Source organism: Gasterosteus aculeatus, chromosome 12 (assembly GCF_964276395.1).
Source record: "Gasterosteus aculeatus chromosome 12, fGasAcu3.hap1.1, whole genome shotgun sequence".
Lineage (NCBI taxonomy): Eukaryota > Metazoa > Chordata > Actinopteri > Perciformes > Gasterosteidae > Gasterosteus > Gasterosteus aculeatus.
The window spans coordinates 4,531,954-4,546,800 of NC_135700.1; the positions used below are offsets into that span (position 1 = coordinate 4,531,954).

Here is a 14,847-nt window from a genome sequence, read left to right on the forward strand (position 1 = left end):
ATCTCCCGTCGTCAGGGCACCATAATTCTATGAGAGCATGAAAACATCCACATGTGAGATAAAATCCTATTTAACCTCCAGTAGTCTTGTTCACATGCAGAGTTGGGTGAATTCAAAAGTAATGTGTGGGTAGAGGATAACATCTCTGCCACTGGCAATTGCTGGGAACAAGGTCATTTTCTTGGGTATAACGTATCTTTGATTGAAATATAGAACAAACACACACGGGCTGATGTAAAATGTGTGAACACATGTTTTATTCATTATTAGTAGAAGTATCAAGCATAGAAGCAGTTAGTTATGGACGGGGACATTTCTGTTGATTTCTGTCATTTCCTTTTTTTTCTTCATAGGACAGCACAAGCTAATTTGATTAAATTCTTAATTAAAGCAAATTCATTAAGCACAAGATGTATTTCTGCTTTTGCTAGAAGAAGTTACTTCGCGTGGCCTCATTTCGTCTTGATTTCCTGTTGGAAGAAAATGGGAATTGTTCAAATTGTTGCATGAATCTGCGCACATGTGCACATCGCGGGGAATGTTTAAAACAAAAGTTTTTAAAGGGGCCGTTTATAATAAAAGCTGTGTGTTTCCCCCTTAGACGTAGTGCCGTTTGGTTGAGACCAGCTTAAATATTGGCTAAATACATTTAAAAACGGCACGAATAATTCATAGACGCAAAGGTTTTCATATGTTTTTTTTTATTGCCATAAAGTCCTATTATGTTGGAGAGATGAAAGACATCCGTTCTCATTCTCTTGTGTAATTGTTTTCATGTATTCGTATGCCACCGAGGGGCTTTGCTTACAACCTCTCACTAAGTGAAGAAAGCAGTTTCAAGGGGCCTCATGTACAAATTGACATACACTCTACATCACAGGTTGGTAGAAAATGCCTGTGTATCATTTGCCCTCTTAGAATGGATGAATGCAAGTTTACCACAATATAATGAATAAGCAATAAATAAAAGCTCCTGAAAACTCCCAAAGAGATACACACAGGCACATGTGAATATGACACTTACTTTACATCGCGTTGGCAATAGCACGGCGGACCTTCATCTCTAGAGGAAATGGTTTCTATGCATGGGTTTCAGGTCAGGCCTGAACGCAGTCGAATCTGAAATAAATTCAAAGAGACGGAAATGGATATAAACAAATCTTGGTTTTTATCTGTGTTCATTCCAACTTATGTATGTACGTGTGCCTGTAGGTGTTCGGATTGTAAAGATGATTTTTAGACGATGTAATGACTCAAATATTGTGTTCATGATGCTATGAAATATGATGTAAGATGTGTTATCCTTAGAATGTACTACATAATATATTGTAATGATGATGTTATGCATGCCATAGTATGTTTACGTGAAGAAGCTTTTCACCAAAGGTGTAATCATTGAATGTTCTGTAACCATGATGAGGTCAGGGATCAGTCAGGTCAATAATGGATTCCATGTTTCAGCACCGGATGGAGCCAGGTGAGAAGGTCATGGGCGTGGACAAACGGCACGATGACAACCGGGGATGAGCTACGTTTGAATTTGCAGCCAATTACATACGGCTGTACAATAATGAACACGCTTCGCAAAACATTCCTGAAATAACTGGACCCGAGGAGGGACGGGTAGAATCTCTGGAGATCCATACTTTGAGGTCCCTGTGAGGTCACATCCACTGTGGGGAAGGAGATTCTCTATATCCCTATTAATAACGTATTTCACTTTGTAACTGTATTTGCCATTTTGATTCTTAAACTCAAGACAGTTAATTCTTTTGACTTTGCTCCTCCAGCCGCTACTGTGGAAGTGGCCAGCGAGTAGGACAGAAGTTTTGTTTTAAAAGATACGTACTGCAGCGATAAAGACGGTTCACCCGAAGGATGTCTATGGGACTCATCTGGGTGGCCCTGCCGATGGCTACATTGGCGTTGGGGATGGGAACGATGGTCGGCTGCCTGTTCTTAGAGAAGGCGAACCTATGCGGAGGGATGGTAGCAAAAAGAGAGCATTAAACAACAGAATATATCCACTTAATTTGTTAAATATTTTAACAGCTTCAGCAGAGAAAATCATATGACACATGAGAGACGGTACCTTCCGTAGTGCATGACCGAGTTGTAGTCATAAGGAGTGCCAAGGTTCATTGTTTGGATCTTCCTGAAGTTGGATTCCATTCCTGTAGATCACACAGATCAGTCAGAGGTTTTTCTACCACACACCTGTTCCACTAAGATGTTCATATGGTAGTCAAATGAGATTGTTGTATTGATGTCTTGTTATTTTTACTTCATCATAAGCATATCATTTTCAAGATTCATGATTTATTTGGAGTTGCTGAACAATTAAGTGTTCAGCAACTCCATTATTTTTCTCATTCTTTCTTCTGTCTGAGCCCCCCTCCCGACAAAACACTGGTCATCATTTACGGTCTTCCACATCGGCGCTCTTGCCCTCTTTGCAGCATCCCTGTAGCCGGATACTCACTGGTTGAGCCCACTTGTGCTACTTATGAAACCCCAATTTGCTCGTTTCTATCAATTGTTTCTATCGTTCTTTTACAAAGTTCCTTCGGCTTTTGTCAGAATAAAAGTTTGTGACCTACCAGAAATAACGTTCTCCAGCAAGATGCGAACATTTTGGTCCCTGTCGGACCGAGTCTGTTCGTGGTTGAAGCCCAGGGCGTGCAGCAGCTCGTGTTGGATGATCTGCCGGAAAACACATCCCTGGCGACTCAAAGACACTACCTGGCCTCTACCGCGACGTCCAACAAATGAGAAGCACCTGAAAGAGAGGACTAGATGAAACCTCCAGTAAAGTAAAGTAAGTACAGTAAAATCCATTAAGCACCAACATTGGGAATAAGTTACTTTGCTTCCCTTGACACTATTCAATGACAAGTCGGATGCAAGTTGTAAGACCCGAGGTGTAAAGAGTGTATAATATTGTGTTAATGAATGTATGCTGTATATGTAGTGGCCCGTACCCGGAGAGTGACTGGATGTCCACAAAGTCCTCTTGTCGATCAAGGGGAGTGAAGCGGATGCAGGTAGACTCAGCGAATGAACGCAGACCTTCAATGATGGTTTCTCTCTCTCTTTGGCCTTTAGTTAAAAAAAAAGAATACTGGTACTCTAATACTATGGTACTATCACTGGCAGACTACAGGGTGCTTCTACACCACAATAACAAACTCATAACATTAAAGAGCTGGTGAAAAGAGAACCTTTCCTTCACGACTTACTAAAGCTATTGTCGATGCGGAAGGGCACGTACACGTTGCCATCAGTGGCTTTTGGCCACAGGCAGCCTCGTGTAACGCAGGGATCAGCGTTCTGCAGACCCGTAGGCACCGCTATGTCACCAAACATCACCAGGGGCTCGTCGAGGTTCTTTCCTGCAAAATGACGACGACGGAAAAAACATACGTCTCATTTTCTTGTTTCCTTGATTCAACTGCTGCTTGTAGAACTACTCGGACTCAGACGCAAGCCAGTAAGTCAGACAATTATATACCTGTAGATGGACCCATAAGTTTAAAAAAATGTTTGTGTTTGATCTGCACAACTCAATTAGGTGAACATTACTGAAGTAAACCAATAATAAGTTGAGGGAAAAAAATATATAGTTAAAACCACTTCAAGAATCCAAATTGTATTTTTCTACTTTAACCCATCTTAATTAGTCTTTATTATTATTATTTATTAATATTCAATACTATGTCACTAGCTATGACCATTTCACAGCTACAAGGCGGCATTTAATTTGTGTGTCCACCATAGAAATGATTATTAGCTTTGTTGCGAAGTGACAAAAAATGCTTCCAACAGTAATGTCTGCTATAACACTTACAAATTGTAATGTTTTATTCTCTAATTTCAATAGATGATTATTAGCAGATTGTATTTCATTAACGAAAAAAGAATGTTGCCGTGATGAACATACCAACATTAACATTGGCCTTCTCTAACAGCGTGGAGACACTGAACTCGTCATCCTCAACCGTGTGGCCTGTAGAACAGAAACAATTTGTATCAGTTACTTCATGTAGCACTTTGTATTTACATCATGTCATCATATAAAACGTAGCCACATCTTTACCAGAGTACTCCTCGCCATTTTCAAAAGGACCCTGTGATAAGACAAAAAAATGAAAGATGTAAAATTTGCTTCAATGTAAATCCAGGTATGTTCCAGCTTGGATTCAACTTCTGTCTGAGGATACTTTGAGACTTTGCAGGTTCCAAAGAAATAGCATGTAGCTGGAAATGAGGGCATGCTGGAAACTGGTACTTCCTATCATTGTTAAAACAGGTAAATTTTCTTGCCTTAGATAAAAAGGTAACGCAATAAACACTTCACTGTAAGTATAAAATTAAACAGAATCCCATAAAGCTTTGAGCAACTTATCAAATCGTCTTTGATTAGAAACTATTTTCACCTTGAATTATTATTGTCATTTTTAAAATCTCCTTTACTCTACATAAAAAGAGTAATTGGGACTTTCAAATTTCACTTGAAATGTAACTTAAAAAAATAAGTATTTATCTACTTATTGACACCTCATTTGTCTGCAGATGCTTACCTGTATAGTAAAAGTCTGGACTGAGCAGAAGAGGACACCGAGCGCAGCAGCCTGGAGGATCATGACTGGTTTAAGGACAGCAGCACCGGACCAAAGTAAAGCTACCAGAAGTATTTCAAACTTATATAGGAGGAAAGGACAACTAACTTCCCCCTAATATGGCTAACTGAAGACTGGTTGACAAATACAGTCTGAATAGAAGTGGCAGTTATTGCTTAAAACAGACTTTGGTTTGTGTAAGATGTCGACTTTGTCGTTGTTTACGGGAAGGAACAGATTACATATGGAAGAAGTCAGTGATAGGCTGCACAAGAAACGGGTCAAATTGATTCTTTTACCAACTACAACTTAGATATCGCGATGGACACCACAGGAAAAAATAATCTCTGAGATTTTGGGTCTTCTTTCAGATGACATTTTGTCCTTAATTCCCCAGAAGTTACCATTTTTTATTGTCACATCTGCACATTTAAACAAAACATTTCTCAAAAAAGTATTAAAAAAAAGTCTACCACCACCACCAGTGTCTGGACTCCCAAAGGGGGGGATATGCCTCATCTTGGCTCGGCGTCCCGGCCCCTGGTCTTTCCTATGGCAGGAAACAAAGTCTCTGAGGAATGAAATTACATTTACTCCAGTAATGTGCTTTAATATAATTTCAGGTACTTCTACTTGCCATTATATAAAACGTTATAGTTCTAATAAATTTACTCCTCAGGAAAGGAAAAATAATCAGGAGACGTAATGAGAAGAGAAAGGTTTTCATTAATCAACAAATGGAAGCTTGAATTAAGGGTTATTTTAGACTGCCTTAATAATAGAATATTCAATTCAATTCATTTCCTTTTGTATAGCCCAAAATCGCAAATTACAAATTTGCCTCAGAGGGCTTTACAGTCTGTACACATACAACATCCTCTGTCCCGAAACCCTCACATCGGCACAGGAAAAACTCCCTAAAAAGTGAAAAAACCCTTCCAAAGAGGGAAAAAAGGGAAGAAACCTTAGGGAGAACGTCAGAGGAGGGATCCCACTCCCGGGATGGACAGACTACAATGGATGCCGTGTGTACAGAATGAACAGTGAATAATACATTCAATTCATATGACAGAAATGATTCTAGTAATTGTGAGTAGTAAGCCAGGCGCACAGCAGGACCACTGCAGGGGCAACCACCATCAGATAGAACCACCATCCACAGAAGCCTGTGGGGAGGGAGAGCACAAATACTTTAGGAGAGGGTAATGTTGGTTTATGAGTACAGTAATGTAATTTAGATTTCAAATCATAATGATGATGATGATGATGGCAGCAGCAGGCGTCAGCATGGCCATGGTAGGTGTCAGGACCGGGGTCCAGAAGGAACTACGATCCACGAAGACCTGCTTGGGGAGAAAGCACAAAAAACTCCCACAAAGAAGCTGAATTAGTCATGTGCATTAATAAAACGTGAATTATTGTAGAACGAGAGCGTGAGAGAGGAGGTCGGTGTGTCCTAAGAAGTCCCCCGGCAGTCTAAGCCTATAGCAGCTTAACTAAGGGCTGGTCCGGACTAACCTGAGCCAGCCCTAACTATGGGCAGAATCAAAGAGGAAAGTTTTAAGTTTTACTTTAAAAGAGCTGACCGAATTTGCCCCCCGGACTGAAAGTGCAAGCTGGTTCCACAAAAGAGGAGCTTGATAACTGAAGGCTCTGGCCCCCATCCTACTTTTTAAAACCATAGGAACAACAAGTAACCCAGCATCTATGGAGCGCAGCTGCCTTGTAGGGCAATACGGTGTTACAAGCTCTTTAAGATACGACGGTGCCTCACCAGCAAGTGCCTTGTAGGTGAGGAGAAGTACCGTAACATCAATTCTTGATTTAACAGGGAGCCAGTGCAGAGAAGTTAATACAGGAATAATATGATCCCTTTCCTTAGTTTTTGTTAATACACGTGCTGTAGCATTCTGAATCAACTGGAGAGGCTTAAGAGATTTACAAGAGCAGCCTGATAACAAACAATAACAGTAGTCCAGTCTAGAAGTAACAAACGCATGAACTATTTTTTCTGCATCACTTTGAGACAGGAAGTTCCTGATTTTTGATATGTTACGTAGATGGAAATAGGCAGTCCTTGAAGTCTTCTTTATATGCAAGTTGAAGGTCATATCCTAGTCGAAGAGAACTCACAGATTCCTGACGGTGCTGCTGGGTACCAGAGCAATTCCATCCATAAAAACTATCACGTGACAGCTTGCTTCGAAGGCGCTCTGGGCCTATCAGGAAAACTTCTGTTTTTTTCTGAGTTTAGCATCAGGAAGTTGCCAGTCATCCAAGTTTTGATGTCTCCAAGACATTCTTGAAGTCTAACTAGCTGGTCGGTCTTATCTAGTTTTTATCGACAGATACAGTTGAGTATCGTCTTCGAGGATTCACCGTTTACAAGCACAAACTGGGATCGGTCCGATAAGTAGGATTTAAACCAGCTGAGTGCAGTTCCTTTGATACCAATCAAATGTTCTAGTCTCTGCAACAGGATACAATGGTCTATGGTATCAAATGCGGCACTGAGGTCCAGCAAGACAAGAAAAGAGATGAGTCCTTGGTCCGATGCAAGTAGAAGATCATTCGTAATTTTCACCAGTGCTGTTTCTGTGCTATGATGCGCTCGAATTCCTGACTGGAAATCCTCGAACAAAACATTGTTTTGTAGAAAGTCATATAATTGGTTTGCGACTGATTTCTCAAGGATCTTAGAGAGGAAGGGAAGATTAGAGATAGGTCTGTAGTTAGCCAACACCTCTGGAGCAAGAGTGGGTTTCTTAAGAAGAGGTTTAATTACAGCTACCTTGAAGGACTGTGGTACATGTCCTGTCAACAAAGACAGATTCATAATATCTAATAAAGATTTGCTAACTAAAGGAAAAACTTGCTTAAGCAGCTCAGTCGGAATCGGATCCAAGAGACAAGTAGAAGATTTAGACTTCGAAATGATAGAAGTCAGTTGATTAAGGTTGATGGAAGAGAAGGCATCCAAACAGGCATCAGGGCCCACTGCTGCATCCAAGGTTCCTACATCTGAGGACAGGTCGGCACTGGTTGAAGGCAGGAGACCATCAATTTTCTCTTTGATAGTCAGAATCTTATCATTGAAGAAGTTCATGAAGTCGTTACTAGTGAGGTCCAAAGGAATACACGGCTCGACAGAGCTGTGACTCTCTGTCAGTCTGGCTACAGTGCTGAAGAGAAACCTGGAGTTGTTTTTATTTTTCTCTATTAATGATGATTAATAAGATGCTCTTGCGTTACGGGGAGCCTTCTTATATGTTTTAAGGCTGTCTTGCCAAACTAGCCTAGATTCTTCTGATTTGGTGGAACGCCATAATCGTTGCTCACAGTTTGCTTTAGGTTCCGTGTTTGAGGGTTATACCAAGGAGCAAACTTCCTGGATATTGTCCAAATGACGAAATGGACCTTGGTGTCAGTTCAGCTGCTTCTAGTCCTTTGTTTTAGTCGTTAAGATAACTCTATCATATTTATCTATTTGATGCATTTACTTTGCCTTTTTAAGGTATCATTTCATAGTACCCACATATCCAGAATATGTGGAATTGTCTTCAGAAAGAAGTGATTTTAATTTTTAATTTGTGTGGCCACCTATCGCTGTTGAAGTTCTGACTTTATGTAACTCGCCTGCTCCAACAACTTATCTTCACAGCGAGCCGTTGCCAAATGGTGGGAACCGAGCTGTTGTGGCTTTGTCTTGTGACATTTATGTTGTTGTAAGAGCTGGTGATGAAGAAAGTTCTCAGTATTCAATTCTAAGGATTTGTCTGTGTTTTAGTGAGACATTTTATTGATTTTTATAAATAAAGGGTGCTGCAACATCACATTAATAATCGGCACATAACATCAGTGTGTACAGTGTGTGTACAACAGTAGGGTTTCATGAAGCAGAATATGGATTTAAAAGTATGTAAGAAAAAAAACATTAACTAGGGCCTGAGCCAACTGAAAGTTAGACAAAAGCCCTATTGTGTTTCGAAAAATTATTACGTAATATTTTTGTTAGTTACGTAAGAGTAACACATAGCAACGTGTTTAAAGTGTTTTTATCTCCCACAGTCAGGACACCGTAATTCTATATGAGAGCAAGTTTTTTCATGAAAACATCCACATCTGAGTTGAAATCCTATTTAACCTCCACTAGTCTTGTTCACAGGCAAAGTTGGGCAGATCAGAAAGTAATGTGTTGGTAGAAAATATTTTACCATAAAATAACATCTCTGCTACTGGCAATTGCTGTGAACAAGATCATATGCTTGGGTTCAACATTGAAACATGGAACAAACACACACGAGCTGACGTAAGATGTGTGAATACATGTTTTATTCATTATTAGTAGAAGTATCAAGCTTAGAAGCAGTTAGTTATGGAGGGGGACATTTCTGTTGATGGAACCTTTTTTTTCTTCATAGGACAGCACAAGCTAATTTGATTAAATTCTTAATTAAAGCAAATTCATTAAGCACAAGACGTATATCTGCTTTTGCTTGAATAAGAAGTTGCTTCACACGGCCTCATTTCGTCTTGATTTCCTGTTGGAAGAAAAAGGGGATTGTTCAAATTGTTGCATGAATCTGCGCACATCCCACCCAATCTGAGACGTTAGTTCGCTGTTTGTTTTCTGTTGTGTTTTCTGTCATTCACCCGGCCTCTCGTTGCAGACACCTCCCACCTTGTGGGCTGCCGCCCTCGATGATTGCAAGCCCCGCCCTTATTGTTTCCACCTGTGTCTCGTTCCTCTGTGTATTTAGTCTGTGTCGACTGCTTGTTCTGTGCCAGTTAGTCTCTCTCGTTGTTTTTTTGACCTGTGCTGCGACTCTGCGTTTGAGTCCAAGTCCTTGTGGCCCCCGCTCCCCAGCACCACGTGGGCAATGCTCAAAACTAAAGAGGCTTGATGTTCCTAAAGGTACTGTTTACAACAAAAATCGTGTGTTTCCCCCTTAAATGTAGTGCCGTTTGGTTGGGACCAGCTTAAATATTGGGTAAATACATTTAAAAATGCCAAGAATAATTCTTTATTGCCATAAAGTCCCATTATGTTGGAGGGATGAAAGACATATATTGTCATTCTTTTGTGTAATTGTTTTAATGAATTCATATGCCACCGAGGGGCTTTGCTTACAACCTCTCAGTAACTGAAGAAAGCAGTTTCAAGGCACCTCATGTACAAATTGACATACACTCCTACATCACAGGTTGATAGAAAATGTTGACAGCTTATTGTCAACCGATTGTTTACCACAATATAATGAACAAGCAATAAGTAAAAGCTCCTGAAAACTCCCAAAGAGAATATACACACAGGCACATCTGAATATGACACTTACTTTACATCGCGTTGGCAATAGCACGGCGGACCTTCATCTCTAGAGGAAATGGTTTCTCTGCATGGGTTTCAGGTCAGGCCTGAACGCAGTTGAATCTGAAATAAATTCAAAGAGACGGCAAACTTTATGCGACTGCTGTAATGGATATAAACAAATCCAGGTTTTTATCTGTGTTCATTCCAACTTATGTATGTACGTGTGTCTGTAGGTGTTCGAATTGTAAAGATGATTATAGACGATGTAATGACTCAAATATTGTGTTCATGATGTTATGAAATGTGAAATGTGATGTAATGTGTTATCCTCAGAATGTACTACATATTATATTTAATGATGATGTTATGCATGCCATAATATGTTTACTTGAAGAAGCTTTAGACCAAAGGTGTAATCATTAAATCTTTTCTAATTGGGACTGTCAATAGATAAAAAAAAATTAACTAATCAATACAATTAATACAATGTTGTTGTTAATAAAAAGGAATTCTCTCCTGCTCGGCCATATTAATCGCATAGATTAACGCGTTTATGATGACAGCCCTAATTCTAATATTGATGAGGTCAGGTCAGAGAGGGATTCCAGGTTTGATCACTGGATGGAGCCAGTTGGGAAGGTCATAAAATGCCTGGGCGTCGAAAAACGGCACAATGACCTACGTTTGAATGTGCAGCCAATCACATAGATTCGCAAGATTCGGAAAAAAAATACACCACAGGAGAGACGGCCAGAATCTCTGGAGATCCACACTTTGAGGTCAGAATCCACTGTGGGGAAAGAGATTCTCTATTTCTTGAAATATTACACTATTAATGGGGTGTTTCACTTTAACTGTATTTGCTTCTGTTGGTTATTAAATCGTTTTTCCGATTTTTAAACTCGGGCCGGTTGATACTTTTGGCTTTGCTCCTCCAGTTGGGCAAAGGGAAAAGTACACTACTGTGGGAGTGGCCAGCTAGTAGGAGAGAAGTTTTGTTTTAAAAGATACGTACTGCAGCGATAAAGACGGTTCACCCGAAGGATGTCTATGGGACTCATCTGGGTGGCCCTGCCGATGGCTACATTGGCGTTGGGGATGGGAACGATGGTCGGCTGCCTGTTCTTAGAGAAGGCGAACCTATGAGGAGGGATGGTAGCAAAAAGAGAGCATTAAACAACAGAATATATCCACTTAATTTGTTAAATATTTTAACAGCTTCAGCAGAGAAAATCATATGACACATGAGAGACGGTACCTTCCGTAGTGCATGACCGAGTTGTAGTCATAAGGAGTGCCAAGGTTCATTGTTTGGATCTTCCTGAAGTTGGATTCCATTCCTGTAGATCACACAGATCAGTCAGAGGTTTTTCTACCATACACCCTGTTCTGTTAATATGATTAAGTCAAATGATATTGTGATCTTTTCATTTGTACTTATCTCATCTGGAACGTATCAATATTCATAATTCATTTTGGGGTTTCAATCAAAACATGTTTACACGCTTCAATGTTCAGCAACTCCATTATTTTTCTCATTCTTTCTTCTGTCTGAGGCCCCCTCCCGACAAAACACATGGGCTGTACTGATTGGTCATCATTTACGGTCTTCCATATCTGCGTCTTGCCCTCTTTGCAGCGTCCCTGTAGCCGGGTACTCACTGGTTGAGCCCACTACACATAGTAAGGCCAAACCTGTTTGTCACGTCAGAGAATGAGATTAAATAGGTTCTCTTGTGCTACTTGAGAGACCCCATTTTGGTGGTTTCTATGAATTGTTTCTAGCTTTCTTTTACAAAGTTCCGTCTGCTTTTGTCAGAATAAAAGCTTGTGACCTACCAGAAATAACGTTCTCCAGCAAGATGCGAACATTTTGGTCCCTGTCGGACCGAGTCTGTTCGTGGTTGAAGCCCAGGGCGTGCAGCAGCTCGTGTTGGATGATCTGCCGGAAAACACATCCCTGGCGACTCAAAGACACTACCTGGCCTCTACCGCGACGTCCAACAAATGAGAAGCACCTGAAAGAGAGGACTAGATGATCCAGACAGTAAAATCCATTAAGCAGCAACATTGGAAATTAGTTACTTTGCTTCCCTTGACACTGTTCAATGACAAGTCGGATGCAAGTTGTAAGACCCGAGGTGTAAAGAGGAATCACATTATTATTATATGATTGTGTTAATGAATGTATGCTGTATATGTAGTGGCCCGTACCCGGAGAGTGACTGGATGTCCACAAAGTCCCGCTGACGATTGAGGGGAGTGAAGCGGATGCAGGTAGACGCAGCAAATGAACGCAGACCTTCAATGATGGTGTTTCTCTGTCTTTGGCCTTGACAGTTAAAAACGATAAAGAAAATCATGTTATCCTTTTAGCAGGTTTTTATTGCTTTCATGTTCTACATCACAGTAAAATGTGATTATTTGCACTCTCTTCAAATACTGTGAGTGTGTACTATCACTGGCGAGAGTACAGAAGCTGAAGTACCTAAAACACACGTTTGTGGTAGTTGCTTCTACACTACAATAACACATACTCATAAGGTTAAAGAGCTGGTGAAAAGAGAACCTTTCCTTTAGGACTTACTAAAGCTATTGTCGATGCGGAAGGGCACGTAGACGTTGCCATCAGTGGCTTTTGGCCACAGGCAGCCTCGTGTAACGCAGGGATCAGCGTTCTGCAGACCCGTAGGCACCGCTATGTCACCAAACATCACCAGGGGCTCGTCGAGGTTCTTTCCTGCAAAATGACGACGAATGAAAAAACATACATCTCCTTGTTTTCTTGATTCAACTGCTGAAACTGCTGGCATTTTAATTTGTGTGTGTAATTTGTCAGTATGTGGCCCCTTACCTCAAATGAGTTTGACACCCCTGTTCTATAACAAGAGCTAATTCATTCAGACTTGTTAGCTTGTCTTGCTGCGGCGTGAATTACCGTAAACATTGTAATGTTCAGTCGTCAAGTCTGATATATAGAGTAAAAATGTAACATTTATATTTACATTTACCATTTAGATATAACATTTATATTTAATATTTATATTTACATTTACCATTTATATTTAATATTTAAATATAACATTTAACATTTACATTTAGATTTAACATTTTGATATAACATTTTACATTTAAATTTAAATGTTTAAATGTAAAATGTAGATTTAGATTTAACATTTAATTTATTTAACAACTTTGTGTTACTGCCAAACCTTATCCTTGGAAAGTTATTTCATGAATTTACATGGATTTCTCTCTAAATGTTTGATAAAGTGACTATTGTCGCACTTTTTATTTCATATGATGATGCTGAATGTACCAAAACTGCGCAGGATTTTAGAACGTGCGACATTTTACAAACGGCGCCCCATAGTTGACAAGGGACACAAAAGTAAGTAAGTGTCTGCTATGACGCCTATGTATTAACGTTCTAATATTTTGTTCTCTTATTTTAATAGATAATTATTAGCAGTTTTTATTTGCTTTAATGAAAAAAGAATGAAGCAGTTGCCGTGATGAACATACCAACATTAACATTGGCCTTCTCTAACAGCGTGGAGACACTGAACTCGTCATCTTCAACCGTGTGGCCTGTAGAACAGAAACAATTTGTATCAGTTACTTCATGTAGCACTTTGTATTTACATCATGTCATCATATAAAACGTAGCCACATCTTTACCAGAGTACTCCTCGCCATTTTCAAAAGGACCCTGTGATAAGACAAAAAAATGAAAGATGTAAAATTTGCTTCAATGTAAATCCAGGTATGTTCCAGCTTGGATTTAACTTCTGTCTGAGGATACTTTGAGACTTTGCAGGTTCCAAAGAAAAGGCATGTAGCTGGAAATGAGGGCATGCTGGAAACTGGTACTTCCTATCATTGTTAAAACAGGTAAATTTTCTTGCCTTAGATAAAAAGGTAATGCAATAAACACTTCACTGTAAGTATAAAATTAAACAGAATCCCATTAAGCTTTGAGCAACTTATCAAATCGTCTTTGATTAGAAACTATTTTCACCTTGAATTATTATTGTCATTTTTAAAATCTCCTTTTCTCTACATAAAAACTTTCACATTTCACTTGAAATGTAACTTAAAAAAAGAAGTATTTATCTACTTATTGACACCTCATTTGTCTGCCGATGCTTACCTGTATAGTAAAAGTCTGGACAGAGCAGAAGAGGACACCGAGCGCAGCAGCCTGGAGGATCATGACTGGTTAAAGGACAGCAGCACCGGACCAAAGTAAAGCTACCAGAGGTGTTCCAAACTTATATAGGAGGAAAGGACAACCAACTTCCCCCTAATATGGCTAACTGAAGACTGGATGACAAATACAGTCTGAATAGAGTGTCAGTTATTGCTTAAAAGACTTTGGTTTGTGTAAGATGTTGACTTTGTTGTTGTTCACGGGAAGGAACAGGAAAAAAAGAAACAGATCAAATTGATCCATTCACCCATTACAACATTCATATTGCGTTGGACATGCATAAATCCAGTATTGATAAATAGTTTTTCCATCAAGTATGAATTATCAGCAAGATCATTTGTGGACTCCCTGTATGTGTCACGGTGTGGTTCACTTCCTGTTGTATTTTGTAGTTTTCTGCCTCTCGTGTCCCAGGGTAACTTCACTTCCTGCCTTGTCCCGTCATCCCCTGTGATCGTCTAATAGCTTCCACCTGTGTCCAATCACCTGCACCTCCCTTGTGTATTTAAGCCGTGTGTCACTTGTCGCGTCATTGTCTATTGTCGTGGATGTCCGTAGTTTCTTGCCTGCTGTTCCCCCCCGGGCCCGAAACCGATCATTTGTGGTGCCTTTTAAAAAAAAAAAAAATCTAACCTGTTACTTTGAGTGCGCGGTCATATGGAACACTCGGGTCGATGTGAACAGATACAATTATGCACACCCTA

The 14,847-nt window shown here is 39.9% G+C and overlaps 2 protein-coding genes across 3 annotated transcripts; both read right to left on the minus strand.

Moving 5' to 3' along the window:
• Positions 1-230: 230 nt before the first annotated feature.
• Positions 231-6,795, minus strand: LOC120832214 (low choriolytic enzyme). The gene is made up of 10 exons (XM_040198330.2): positions 4,581-6,795; positions 4,097-4,127; positions 3,941-4,006; positions 3,240-3,392; positions 2,982-3,099; positions 2,601-2,779; positions 2,093-2,174; positions 1,850-1,974; positions 1,025-1,119; positions 231-470 (listed from the first exon to the last, which is right to left on the minus strand). Exons 1-9 carry the CDS (start codon positions 4,641-4,643, stop codon positions 1,064-1,066), a joined length of 873 nt encoding a protein of 290 aa, XP_040054264.2. The 5' UTR covers positions 4,644-6,795; the 3' UTR covers positions 231-470; positions 1,025-1,063.
• LOC120813545 (low choriolytic enzyme) lies at positions 231-14,504 on the minus strand. Of its 2 annotated transcripts, none has more exons than XM_078085285.1 (10): positions 14,084-14,285; positions 13,612-13,642; positions 13,456-13,521; positions 12,518-12,670; positions 12,145-12,262; positions 11,770-11,948; positions 11,189-11,270; positions 10,946-11,070; positions 9,956-10,050; positions 231-470 (listed from the first exon to the last, which is right to left on the minus strand). In XM_078085285.1, the coding sequence occupies exons 1-9, from the start codon at positions 14,144-14,146 to the stop codon at positions 9,995-9,997; spliced, it is 873 nt and encodes a 290-aa protein (XP_077941411.1). In that variant the 5' UTR covers positions 14,147-14,285; the 3' UTR covers positions 231-470; positions 9,956-9,994. The 2 variants fall into 2 exon arrangements, with proteins under 2 accessions (XP_077941411.1, XP_077941410.1); XM_078085284.1 differs by lacking the exon at positions 231-470 and adding an exon at positions 8,930-9,160 and having other exon boundaries at positions 14,084-14,504.
• Positions 14,505-14,847: the final 343 nt, after the last annotated feature.